Source organism: Oreochromis aureus, linkage group 15 (assembly GCF_013358895.1).
Source record: "Oreochromis aureus strain Israel breed Guangdong linkage group 15, ZZ_aureus, whole genome shotgun sequence".
NCBI lineage: Eukaryota > Metazoa > Chordata > Actinopteri > Cichliformes > Cichlidae > Oreochromis > Oreochromis aureus.
The window spans coordinates 9,349,475-9,363,137 of NC_052956.1; the positions used below are offsets into that span (position 1 = coordinate 9,349,475).

The window sequence follows — 13,663 nt, forward strand, 5'->3', positions numbered from 1 at the left end:
ACATGGAGAAGAAGGCGGGACCAAAACAAACCCGCTGATTGGTTTGCAGCTAGTCACCAGCTTGTGTTCAGCAAGAGGGCTGTTCTCTTAAAGGGCCAGCCACCTTTTATTATGGTTATTATTATGTTATTATTATTATTATTCATTTCGACAAATCATGCAACAAAAGAAAAAAACAACAACTAAATGTAAAGTAGCTTTGCACCTAAATAGCTTTTTTATAATTACTGAAGTAACTCGAAAGGCTTCATTCATGTGCCTTTTCCTCCGGAGATTTTGCGTATAGCTTATGTCAGAAATGCACTAATCTGTATCAGGTATAACATCGAAAACCAAACAACAAAAAATAAATAAATAATTTACTTGAATATTTTTAAAGGCTGCCGTTACTACTTTGACTTGATTAAAATTTAATGCTTCTTTACCACTACTCACACGCTAAAAAGTGATAACTAAAGCATATTCTCTCGATGTATTATGTTTGCATAAACAGGCTGACTCTGGTCCTTTCACATTATTAAGAAGGGGCGGGTCCGGGGGGCGGGTCCGCCCCCTTTCCCCGTCTTTTTTTTTTTTTTTTGATACAGAAAAAAACAACCCCTCACTCTAGTCAGCAAACATTCATGAGTTGTTGTAATGCGAGGAAGGTACCGCGGCTCATCACCGCAATCTGTAGGAAACACGATAACAGCAAGTTGTCAAGATACCACCGATCACAACGGAAAACGCGTATATTGGCGGTGAGTGTAATGCCCGGTTGTTCTGATTTGGAGAACGAGTCTATCTGCGCGCGCTGAGCTGTCGCGTGCCGCCCGTTTGTGGGAGTTTATCAACAAATGTGCGGGCAGCTCGGGCATGCCCGGGCAGGGACGGGAGGAGCGGACCTGTCAGGTGGCTGGCGTGTGGCAGAGAGCGCTTCTACATGTGTTTCTGACCGTCTCTCTATGCTAGCCAGACTTCCTTGTCTTGTTTTCTTTAACGGACTCGGTGAAGAGGGGACAGAGACGGGTTGAATTCGTCACCTCTCGTGCGTGCTTTCCCCAAGTCCCGGGCTCCTGGTTGCTCCCGGTGTTTGACAAGCGTTATTGTTCGCATATTACAGGTAATTTAGCGCAGGTTTATCACCGGCTAATGACTTCGGACGCTAAAAGTAAGTGGTTTTGTGTGTAAGGCACCGTGACTGGTGTCTCTTTAGACGCTTTTCAAGTTTGTTTTGAAGGTTTTATTTCTCGGGAGGACGTGTCAGCGCCGGATAATTGGAGCCATAGTAGGAATACAAATAAACGCGGTCCTGGTTTATTCTTTAATACAACTAGTTAGCTGTCATGTGTTTTCGGTTTTCGGTTTTCTTTTCTTTTTCTTTTTTTTACGATTAAAGTAAAGTAAGATTAAAGACTAAAGTAAGTTGTCGCTAACTGATTTACATAACAAAAATGCATTGATTTAAAGTCAACTTTATCTGCGTTTTGTGCCTGATGTTTTGACAAGCTTCTTATGGTCGGAGATGCGATGGTTGCGAGTTTCTAGATGCGTAAACATGCAAGCGCTCGAGCTCGGCGTGTTTACGCTCTGAGCTGCCCGGAATATGGTCCTTCTGATGTGGATAAATCGCAGTAGATCGCCGGCGGTCCTCTGTCGAGTCCTTGCGGTCGATCTGAACCTCCTTGACGTAAATGTCTGTTAAAGTCGATTATTTTAGTGCAGTTTTATCACACTTGCACCCCAGGTGTTAACTTCCACATGACAAAACCAAACGTAGAACACCAGAAAAACTGCAAAAAATGAAAAAAGTAGATCATTAAATAAATAAAAAATAAACACCATACTACTCTTTTCCAATTTTTTTTTTCCATTGAAATAGCTTTTATTTTAACTGGACCATGCATCCAGCACTCCTAGTTGCATGAAAGCAGCAGGTCGCATATCACTCGAGTTCAGTGTGCGTGCTCCCCAAGTCCCAGCTTTGCATTGAGCAGAGCCCGTGCACAGATGGTGCAGCAGAGGGAGCCACTTTCTACTGGAGCTTTGAGACTTTTGACCAGCACTGTGGTTGCTGCCAGGCCTCCCTGCAGCCCCCAGGCAGTGTGTGTTTGTGTGTGTGTTTGTGTGGGTCTGCCTGTAGTCTGTGTATTTCCCTGTCTATGTTTGGGGTTTTGTTTTTATTTTTTTTATGTGTCTGACAGTATGGTAATGCTGCCAGCCCTCATGATGACTGCCAGTGGAAATTCAAGACAGGGCTTGCAATGCAGTTGACACACAAGCGCACATTTGAGCTCAGTGAAACTTGCTGCTTGCATAACATTAATTAATGTACTGCTTAACTGGCCCAGAGGAGATGTTGGCACAGATTTGAGCAGTTTTTAACTGTATTAAAGCACAAGTGAACTGACTAATTTCACAGTTAAATGTTTTTTTTTCTTTTTTTGGGGGGGGGGGGTCAATAATTCTGTTTTCCTCTGCCAGTAAACAATCGGATTCAAAGGATGAGACAAAGTGACGGTGTTTTTCCACAGCAGTTAAAGATGCAGTTTCCTTGTTTGACTCCATGTGATATGACATCATGCAAAGAGAGATATATGACTGCGGCCGCCTCGCTCGGTAAACACAATACCAGTGTATCCAGTTTCAACTTTTTGCATACGACAACTCAGCCTGTTTGTCTCCACTTACACAACAAAGGGAAAAGACAGCCACCCTTGACAAAATGATATAACAGTAGTTCAGACTGGCGTGTGGCCAACAAGGAAGAGAGCGTGAGCGTATGTGTTCAGGAGGCACGTTTGAGGATGGAGTGAAACTCGTTATCTCACTCACTGTATGTGGCGCAAAGCAGTCTACTCTGAACAGCGGTTTCACTGTGGTCTCCCTCACGCTCTGCCCACTGTGCAGCGCAGGTTAACGGTGTGGACAGACGGCTATCCAGTGGTTGAGCGAGCTGGAACATGGAGTAAAGGTCTTAATGTGGAGGAGTAGAATTGAATTCCCTGACAGTGCTCTTCTGTGAGGCACACTCTTCAGATTAAAGTCATTCTGAGGGAGAGGGGTGGGGGAAAAAGCCTCTCCTGTGGATCTTTTGGCACTCAATTACAATTTGGCATATTGTGAGGAACAGCTTGGCAAAATGTGCTGCAGGAGGGTAGCAGCTCTGGTGTAACGTTTTTAGCCGCCCACTGGGTCCCCCTATATATGGTGTTTCCATACATTTGTTTCCTCTTATTTATCATCACTGCAATAAAAACAAGGTTATACAGTTGGCGGTTGTATGTTTATTTTTCTTTTACACATACATTTACAGATCGGTCTTTTCTTCTGACCAAGCCATCTCTGCTTGTTTGTTTTCAGTATTACCACGTGCAACATAAGCCTCTTAATGCAGATTATAAGGACTAATGATTTATTTCCATTTAATACAGGTAGGGTGCAATGCATGCCCATCTGCCAGAGGGCAAAGTTGCCACTGACAGCAGTGGGATATTTGGCAATTTTTGTTTTTGTTTTAAAACAAATCACACCCAAATTACCTGGACGTCATAGCTCGTAAACATAGCCAACAGTCGAACCTAATCCTGAAGAAACATTTTGTATTTACACTAGCAAAACACTTGTGCACACAAATGCCGGTGATCTCATTCGAAAAGTTTGATGTTCCTTTCTTCTTTCTCTCCAGGGAGTTTACCGCTGAGGCGTCGGATGGATGATGAGGAGGAGGATATGTCACAGCCCATCTCGCAACTGTGGGGAACTCCCTTTAGGGGTGTCAGACACGAAGACCGAGTTGCACAGATCGCAGCCGGACAGGCCCTCGCCGCCGTCACTGCCGCCATGTCCACGTCGCAGAGCCACAGCAACAACAGCGTCAACGCGTTGCCCTGCAGCTTACAACGGCAGCCTTGCCTACCGTTTCATGGTAAGGAGTTGGTGAGCCTGCTGAAGGTTATGTGGGCTTGTAGTTTTAGAAACATGCGGTTTAACTTCTGACTACAAGCAGTTTATTTCATCTCTTGGGTTTCTCGTTGGGGGTGCTGTATGAGGAGATCCAAACCTTGGAGCATGAGACAAACAAAATGCCATTTAAAAATACCACAGCAAAACAGATAAGCCTAGAAATCAGTTCTGTGAGATCCCTTTGTGCTATAATATTCATAAGAGGAACTCTCTATGTGACTGTCTTCAGTGCAGTATTAGGCATATGCTTGTGACATAATGCAAAGAAAAAATTAATCTGAATTTGATCAGTGGTTATTACAGAAGATCCATTTTTGTTTTACTTTGGATTTTAAAAGATCATTTCTTTAAAAGATAAAAATAGACAACAATAATTGTAAAGCATGTAAAGCGACATACCAGTGTTAATATGTGCCTCAGTTTTAATCCAATAGTGTTTTCCAATGTCTAATCAAATCAGTATGACATCATGATAAATGAATTAAATAGACGCTGAAGTAGAATGTTGTTTGCTTGTTGACTCGGTATCAGTGCTTGAGAGGTGCCTATTGTTCCGTCTTAAAGTCATCAATGCATAAACACCACTGACTGTTATTACCTTGTCATTCAATGTAATGGATGTCATGCACTTGGCTTTATGCCATCTCTCCACACAGCGTTTTTTAAAGATATTGCGTTGTTCTGTGAGGCGAAATTTCAGAGCGTTCTGCACACATGATAACATTAAAAATTGTTTTTCTTCAAGTGGCACGACTGTAGGAAAACATGCTGTCAGGCAGTGAGTAAACTCAGTGACACGGCCCAGAAAGAGGCGGCGGATCGCTGAGGATCTTGTTGATTTAATAAGGTGTTTTCCACCTGCCGTCACTCATGCTCACTTTTCTTGATTGTGAACTCTTCACTTGTACTTCATGTACTTTGTAATTTTTCCAGTCACGAGAAGATCTGATATAATCTTCTCGTGACCTGTTTCAGTTTTACAAACTATTATAGCACCATATTTATATTGTATATTTGCGTAGGCGAGTCAGACACAACTGTGTTTGAGGCCACTAATAGTAAACAAGATAGTAAGCCTCGGTTTCAAACAGTTTTTTTTTTTTCCTTTATTTTAACTGCCTAGTTTAACTTCATAAGCAAAACATTAGCAGTTTTACTGAACTGAAACTACTACCTACTCAAATCAAACACTGCTTATATTACTTATGTAGGGATCTTGGCAGTAACACTGACCACAACTTCTCACCATTTTTAAAAAATCGAGCAACAACTCAAGTGTTAAGAAGCTTGATGTTTTCCTTTTAGGCTACGCCAGATTGCGCTTGCATTTTCCCGTTCACTTTGAGCCCATGGAAGACCGGGGAGATATTGAAGAGGAGGAGGAGGAAGAGGACAGAGGGGAAGACATTGACAGCGTGGCAGAGAGACCCGAGGAGCTGAGTGTTGAGGTGCAAATTGGTCGTAAACTACGGGAAATTGGAGACAAGTTCCAACAGGATCACGTTGAACTGGTAAGCCTCGCTCCAGAGTGGTGAAGCAGATCCACAGCAACCCTTACCTTCAAACACCAGGCACTCAAATCCATATCCAGGCATAACTTGTAGAGACACTGAACATCTTTTACATTACACAAAAGAAGAAGTGGATAATATCTAAATGCTCAATTAGGTTGTTGAATCACAGTTTGTGCATGCCAGTGAGATCTAGCAGCAGCAGGGAACAGCGGTTCTAAACAGCTGCTAGCTGCTCAGACTATATTGTGTTACCTTTTTTTGTTTTTTTTATTTTATACATGTGTCCTTGATTAGAGACACTAATTACAGCTAAGCTGTGCCAATTTGTGGCTCGCTCTTTGGGTAAAAGGGAGAAGTTTTGCCAGCTTAAATTACTGCAGCCCACATTGGCTAAAAATAGCCCGAACAGTCATTCAGACACTTTCTCGAAGAAAACGAAAACTCTTAAATCATTATTAAGCCGTGATTTAGCAACTTCACGAAAAGAACAAAACCAAGAAGGAGATTATAAATAGATATCTATATAAACAACCCATTTCAGTGTTTTGGTTTATTGTCAGTTTATGGTCAGGGGCATCTCTGTCTTCTGAAACACTGAAACCTCATGTGGGAGTGACTAAATTTCTTTATTGTCTATAAAAAAAATCATCTTTGTTACTTGTAAGGTTACCTGAAAGTAGGACTTTTTAGGGTTTATTTCCTAATAAGTTCTTTATAATGGAAACAAATTCCCAAACACAAGGCTCAAGTTGGAAAGCTCGCCCGTGAACACATGTCGTGTAGTTCAAGATAAATGTTGATGCACTTAATTGTGCATCAATATTTGCAAAGCAGTTACTGGACTTCTCATGGGCTTAGTTAATAAGTACAAATAAACTGGGACAGGCAAGTTTCTTATCTGCTGCCATGAGGAATCGCTCTGCCAGCAAAGTGTGGCTAATGCATTTGGAGACGCATTCAGATGAAAAAGAAAAGCTGTATACAGTTTTGAGTTTGGTGTAAGGTTTGAGAAAGGACAGGTGAGACCGTCACGAACGGGAGTTAGCAGCGAGTCTGTGTCTGGGTAGACTCGGTCGGCTGTTTATATGCTCATCTAAAAATAGAGTCTGACTCACACACTTATAGACACAGCCAGTAACATGACGGCTACCCACAATACCTCAGTTGTCCCGCTGCCTGCCTCAGCGTGTGTGTTTTCTCGGTGTGTTTTGGTTTGCGTGTGTAACTCTGTGACACAGAGATAAGAGACTTTTTTTTTTTTCTGTCTGCTGTCTGCGCAGAAGATGGTTTCATCATACAGGATCAGATATTGCTGTTGTAGGAATATTCCAAAGGGGGAATAATCACAAGTGCTCCTGTATGATATCCAATCACTTGTCTGTACCGTCTCTGCTGCTATTGTTAGACTTTTTCACTTGCTTCTCCAAGCAGAAGTTGCCAGTGTGGGCCAATGTGTGGGTTTTTTGTTAGTGTGAGGCACGTTGTGTTTGTGGTTTGAGTCTTGTCCATCAATTTTGACTACTTTGGTGGCTGGCTGCTTAAATGCTCAGGCATTACTCAGGGGGTAAAAATTAACCCTTTGTTACACTGAAGAAAAGGGGAGGTGAGCGTGGATATTGTCCCTAAAAGTGGCAAACAAAACACACAATATTCCTCACTACCAACAAGAGTGAATGCATAAAGATGAGCTTCATGTGAAACACAAGAGTAGTGTTTAAATAAGCTCGGCAGTGTAAAATTAAGGCAATTAAGGACAATTAGGGTTACATTTAGCAGTGCTGGTTCAGCTCAGTCTGCTAGTTCTGCATCAAATAGCCTGTGGCCGGCTCTGATTGCTAGCCTGGTAGAGACCTTGGTGAAGAGAGCGCAGGGGGGAGGGGGGGTTTGCCCAACAAGAATGCTTATGCAACAGGCTGCAATGTCTGAACGCGCCTGTTCAGGATGCCAGAGGGAGCGGTGCAGGATTAGAGATGAGGAGGTGGAGACAGGAGATTTCAGGATGCAGCAAGAACCCCTTCATCTGTCTGTAGCCCACAAGGCACGAGCACCCCAATGGAAAATGAGGGTGGAAATGAGACGGTAGCTTAATATGAGGGAACGGTTTCATTTTTGCTTTGCTTTGTTTTGATAATTTGCTTCTATTTTTTTTTTTTCTTTTTTTTGCTGACTGCGCTATTAAAGGAGAGCTGTGCTGAGCTGCAGCCACGCTTTCTTTGAAAGCATTTCACTTAGAGCTCCTTGTATTGAAGTCAGCAGTGCAATATTTAATTAGAGGGACAACTAAAACCTTTGAGGGGCAGATGAAGTAATGCTGCTGGGATGATTGTCAGATCCTGGGAGCTAAAACCTTTTAATATTTTGATCAACTTTTTAGCTTGAAACCAAGTAAATCATTATAAATATTTTCTGTTAGGAGAATGAGACTTCCTGGGGAGGGGGTGGGGATTGAAGGCACTTTGGTGTGCGTGTGACAGACAGGTTTTCTCGACACAAGCTAATGTTGTGGAAACATCCAGTCTAGTTGGTCATATGGTTTCATCTCACAGGGTTTACCACAGTTCACAATGCTTTACCTCAGAAACCTTTTCAATCAAAATCAGTGTGTGTGTGTGTGTATTGACTTTCAGAACTGACAAGTGTTGTGATTCTGATATGACAGGAAGCTTTTATACGTCCCGCTCTTGTTGAGGCTGACAACATGTCTTTTCTTTTCTTTTGTCTGTCCCCTTGCAGTTTATGAGGCACCACAGACAAAACCTGCCTTTCTGGATGCGCCTTACCATGGCTCTGTTTGGGTTTTTGTTTCCAAGAGAGGCTGTCATCCCCCATCTGAGAGGGGAGCACAGATGAAGGGACTTCTTCCTGGCCCTCGCCTCAGCCCCTTGCTTCCCCAACAGGAAACGAGGGACTGGACTGGACGGCACTGTAAGATGGAACACGGGTTCGGATTTTTGTTTTCTAGTAGAAAACGATGAGATGAAGAAGACACTGGTCACCGCTGGACGGAGACTGATCAATTTTTTTCTTGCTTTTGTTTGTTTGTTTGTTTTTTGCCTCTCCGAGAAGAAGCCATTCTGTTTGAAGAGATATTTTCGAAATATTTGTAAGATTACCTATTTTGTACAGTAAACTGCTCTTTTATTTGGTGTTTAAAGTCTTGAAGGACCTCCATCAGTCCAGGGAATGCCTTATTCTCTCCTGCCACAGCACATAGTCTTTTGCATCAAGTAAATCATTATAAAAAAGATTACATTTAAGATTAGGCCACTATGATGGTGACAGACTGTGGACGTGGACATTTCTGTGTGCTAAAGATACTGACTTTCAACCTTGAGGACTCAAGGCACATTTTTGTTTATCCTCCCAAAATAACTTCTCATCCTTTTAGTGTTCCACATCGGCTAATTTAAAAAAAAAAAAAAAAAAAAAAAAAAGTTGTGACATTGTGGCAATTTATCACTGCGATGTCGGTCAGCTCAGATTCGTATTTTACCAGCTTCCACTGTAGATATAGGATGCTATAAAAACCTGTGTCTTTCACTGACATCATCTGCATCTCGAGTACCACGAGGGGCGTAACGGTACACAGAAACCTGGTGTTTGAGACATGGATTGATTGATCATCATTCATTTAAACAAATCATGAAAGGCAACAGTGCAATTTCATTTGACAGAGCTGTTGAATTTGAGAAAACACCAGTTGATTGGCTGTGCAAGACAAACTCAACATGTAGTGAGAGTTAACACAACATTAAACATGCATAATAATATTGCCACAGTGCTTGGCCACATTTCAAGGCTAACTGTGTTAGCATGCTGCAGCTACTGGACTAAACCCAGTGCAGTGTTTGGTGCAGCTTGCTTGAAAAGTGTGCAGACAAACATAGGCTTCACATCAGAGAGCACACCAAACCGAAGAACTTTCATGCTGAAGGAACACGTGCAGAACGGTATCGTTACACGCCTGAGTACCACTCAAGCTGGAGGTGACGACAAAAACTGTGCAGATTCAGACACTGTTTTTGTAACGCATGTATACTTGAATTTAGGTGTACTAGAAAATATTTCAAGAGCTGACATAGTGACAGTGGTTACGATTTCTGTTTGTGATGCGTGTTGAAACCAAATGAGCACAAACAAAGTCAAACAAATCTCACTCGTGGGATTACGATCAGGGAAACGGAAACAATCAGACAGCTGAGAAGCTTTGGGGAAAAAATCATCATTCCTCCCCCCCCAAAAAAAAAGAATTCCAGGTTGTATTTCTCTGGCTGGGTTGACAATCTGAGTTTTTACCCTTTGCTCCATCGCTTTGGGAGTATTTTAAAGGGTGAGCAATATTCAAGCCAGTGGACACAGTAACCATCTTTAAGTTTTCAGCTGTCAATAATGAGCAGTATTTGCAGGCAGACTTCCCCTGAACACGCCGCTTTGCAAACTTCTTTGTTACAGAAACATTTTGGGGTTACGTTAAAGAGATGCATTTTTATTTTATTTCACTCCAGGTGCACCAGATGTGCTAATACGCATTATATCTCTGTCAGTGGTACATTCAGCTTCACTTAGTAGGAACAGCTTCTGTACAGTTTAAGAACCATTTTTAGTAGCGCGAGAGACGCGTCTGAGGGCAGGGCAAGCGCTACACATCCTCACGTGACACCTGCTACTTTAGTGACACATTTTACAGCAATGCAACCACTGTTCTGTCAATGAAGTCTTTAAGGACTTTAAATATGAAGTTAAAAGGACTCATTTGCTGTATTTTCTCAGTCTGTTGCAGATTCATGTTATGGATTTTTGAAGACACTGTCAGATTTTTTTTTTCTTTCATTTTTTTTTTCTTCGGGGAGTAGTTAATTCTGTGACACTTGCGTTGTGCTAAAAACTTTTTGAGTGAGGACACGATGCCAAGAACTCACTCACTTGATGCCAGTTAATCTTGATTGATGTCATACTCAACACCGAACAAGCAAACATGGTTTTCTTTAAACATTCTCCAAAGCAGTTTTAACTCAACATCAGCTTGTAAGTGTGTTTCAGATTGTCAGGTTTTTGTCTTTGAATTAAACGTTTCCTGCAAACACTGAACGCTGAGCCAATTCAGATAGCCATGACACTTTTTTTTTTGGTCTTCAGTCCAAAGCTTCTTGCTGTCTTTCATTAACTACTCCCTGTCCTTAACAAGAAAAGTTTCCTTTAGTTTTTTTTTGAGAGAGAGATAATTTATTCTAATTTATTTTATGTATATTTGCCCAGTGCTACTGTATAAATGCTATCTCAGTGTGTACAGTCCTTTTCTTCTCATTGTTGAGGTGCATTCAGTTGCGTGTTTGATGCCTGTGTGTGGGGAGGTTGGACTAAAGCCATGTGCCTCGTGCGTCCTCACACCAGCGGTGTGAGTCTTTACAAATCATGCGAAAACCAGACAATCAAATGTACAAAATGTGCCTTGTGAGTAACCGACCTGCCACATCTTCACCATCGACACTTGGCATATCTCTCAAAGTCACTGGTCACAGCTCCTGTTTCACTTGGGCTCTGTGAGATCAACTTCCAGAAAAATACAATAAAAAAATCAGTTTGACTTCTCACAACAGCTTGCGAGGCACAGGCTCAACCTTTGACATCTCTCAGCACGAACGGCGAGTTTCACCATGCAAACCTTCTCAATATCAGAAACGACTGTTTGCAATCAATGTGCACTGTAAAAAAAACTATTTTTATCGGTATACTGTATTTCGCGCCTCTCTCTTTCTACTCCTGCGCTGATCTTCCCCTCTAGATGCTTGAAACTTTCTAAGATCAGTAAAATGCTGGATCGGCCTAGCTTGTCTGGGTTTTTGTGCTTTTTTTAAAAAAAAAAAACAAAAACAAATCTGCAGTCTAGTAGGGGTTTACGTTTATAGGAGGAATGAGCCACCATGGTGCCCAGAATTCTTTTGTGAGATGGGTAGAGCATCCACTCAGTCGGTGTGATGTTTATCTGAGCCTGTCGTTACCAACCACTGTTGCAACCTTGACTCACGTGAAACATTTGTTTTATATGTTTGACCTTCAGTGTCTTTAATATCAAAATTTTTCAATTTATAAAAAAAAATAAATGTATATCCAAGAAAGAGTACATCTTTACTGTCAAGTGCTGTGATTTGGTGTTTTTTATACATTAGACATGAATTTGACTGAGCTATTGTTGCTATCTTTATAAAAAAAAGTCTAAATTTTACCACACTTTTTTTTTGTAAGAACTAGAACAAGACGACTTTTGCTTTTCTACAAATGCTTTTTTTTTTTTTTTTCAATGTTGAGGCATTTTTGATTTTGGATATTGCCAAGTCTGCTCTGTCACTCTCAGTTCAAGGGCTTTTTTCGATAATATGTAAATGGAGTAAAAATGCATGTCCAACATTCCTGGAAAAAAAATCTGTATCCTAAGGGTTTGAATGTAATTTAATGGAGTGAAAAACCACAGTATCGCTTTTAATACATGAACTGAACAGTGGGACTTAATTCAGACTCCTGTGCTCGGTTTGGTGCACAGAGTTTGTGTAGTCTTTACATTGCTTTCTTTATGTTCAGAGTGGTCTCAAGGATTTCACATTCATGTGTCCTATGAAGTGAGACCCAGTCCAGATGTAGCAGTTTTTGATAAAGCATTGGCTGTGTTATCTTTGGGACTGCTCTGTTTCTCCTGAACAGTTTTCAAACAGTGCAGGACATTGGTGTGATGGAGGGACTGAAGGAGGATGGGGGATGTTTTGTTTTGTTTTGTTTTTTCTTTTTCTAGTGCAATATGCTGTACATAAGAGCTTGGCTCACAAGATCTTACGATTTCTCTCCATTTCTTTTGTTGTTAAATGGGTACATTGCCATTTTGTTTTTGTTTTTTTCATTAAAATTTTATGGATAATTGACATGACTTGTGTTTGCTTTCTTTTATTAAGCATCCCAAAGTTGTCTTTCTTTGTCTGGTCATTATTTGATAGAAAAGACCAATGTACACACATCCAAACTAGGTGGAGGTATGACTAGGAAGATGCTACATATCATACAGAAGTTACTAGGTGCCCTTCCTGAGACTACCCTCTCATTTATCTGAGCTAGGAATTGGGAGTACACTAGATTTTGGCCACCTTATGCTTTGTTGTCAACCTTAAAGTAGGACTCTTTTGGATGTGAGGCAAACATGTTAACCACTATGAGGAGCCATTATAGTGCCAACATATCAATAAAATGAATTTCTTTCACCCCAAAAAAAACTAAGCATGTACTTCTTGGATGGGCTGCAGTACAATAAACTGCATGGCAAGCCATCTACACGTAGTACAATGAGTATAAAGAGTTCTTTGTGTTTTCAGGGTAACACTGAGAAAAAAAAGAACCTGAGAAAATTCTCAGAAATACTGCGTTTTTTAAAAGAAGGGTATCTTTAGTACAGCCACCCTGCTCTAGAGTGGGCACAAGTTAGTAAACTAAACTAAAAATGAAACTGTTTCCAGAGTTGGAGTTAATAGTAGTTTTAAAAATAAGTATGTCATTTGGGGCACCATCTGCTTCAGTTTTAAGCATTCCTTTAAAATGTTAATTTATGACAAGTGGCAGCCAAAGTTTCATGTGTTGGTTGTGTATCACCCCAAGATGGTTATTCTGGACAGTTAAGTTAATGTGAGCTGTCCTGATGACCCCAGATAGATCATTTTGCAATAATTAATAGCGCCTAGCTGATATTTTCAACTTCAGGGAGATCACCACAGCCATTGGCATCAAAGGCACATTGCAAGACACCCTCACATCTGCTTAGTATGATTTTGAGATTAAAAATTATTGGTTAACTTCCCAGTGTATTAAAAGTACTCAAAGCCACTGTTATGTCTTTATTTTAGGCTAACCTGTAAAATGCTCATGGGTCAAAACATGTCTATGTAGACAGGTGGCACAGCTGGTGTGATCCTGCTGCAAGACTGTTTACACTTTATGGACACAATGAGTTTTTGATATGATGATAAAAAGTCAAGCAAGTTTATTTTATGTTATCATATTACATCTTGAATTAAGCAGTTACTGCTGTGGGGTATTTTTCTGCTTTTGCATTAGTGTTGTGAACAGCTTCTGGTCTGCGTGTGTGAGATGACACAAAGACACATGCAGTTAAGTCCATCAGATTTGGGTGGATTTTAAATCAAGATTGACTGATCAGACTAACATAA

General features: G+C 41.0%; 1 protein-coding gene across 3 annotated transcripts; it reads left to right on the forward strand.

Moving 5' to 3' along the window:
- The first annotated feature begins 617 nt into the window (after positions 1 to 617).
- LOC120433297 lies at positions 618 to 12,370 on the forward strand. Of its 3 annotated transcripts, none has more exons than XM_039599377.1 (4): positions 618 to 740; positions 3,668 to 3,907; positions 5,251 to 5,456; positions 8,193 to 12,370. In XM_039599377.1, the coding sequence occupies exons 2-4, from the start codon at positions 3,691 to 3,693 to the stop codon at positions 8,307 to 8,309; spliced, it is 540 nt and encodes a 179-aa protein (XP_039455311.1). In that variant the 5' UTR covers positions 618 to 740; positions 3,668 to 3,690; the 3' UTR covers positions 8,310 to 12,370. The 3 variants fall into 3 exon arrangements, with proteins under 3 accessions (XP_039455311.1, XP_039455312.1, XP_039455310.1); XM_039599378.1 differs by lacking the exon at positions 618 to 740 and adding an exon at positions 867 to 1,102; XM_039599376.1 differs by lacking the exon at positions 618 to 740 and adding an exon at positions 2,463 to 2,598.
- Positions 12,371 to 13,663: the final 1,293 nt, after the last annotated feature.

Bases quoted from the DNA above. Each gene is read 5' to 3' on its own strand.
- LOC120433297 (XM_039599376.1), top strand. From the start codon at position 2,484: ATGAGACAAAGTGACGGTGTTTTTCCACAGCAGTTAAAGATGCAGTTT. The intron at 2,599-3,667 runs GTAAACACAATA...CTTTCTCTCCAG, and splicing joins GACTGCGGCCGCCTCGCTCG to GGAGTTTACCGCTGAGGCGT. The intron at 5,457-8,192 runs GTAAGCCTCGCT...GTCCCCTTGCAG, and splicing joins AACAGGATCACGTTGAACTG to TTTATGAGGCACCACAGACA.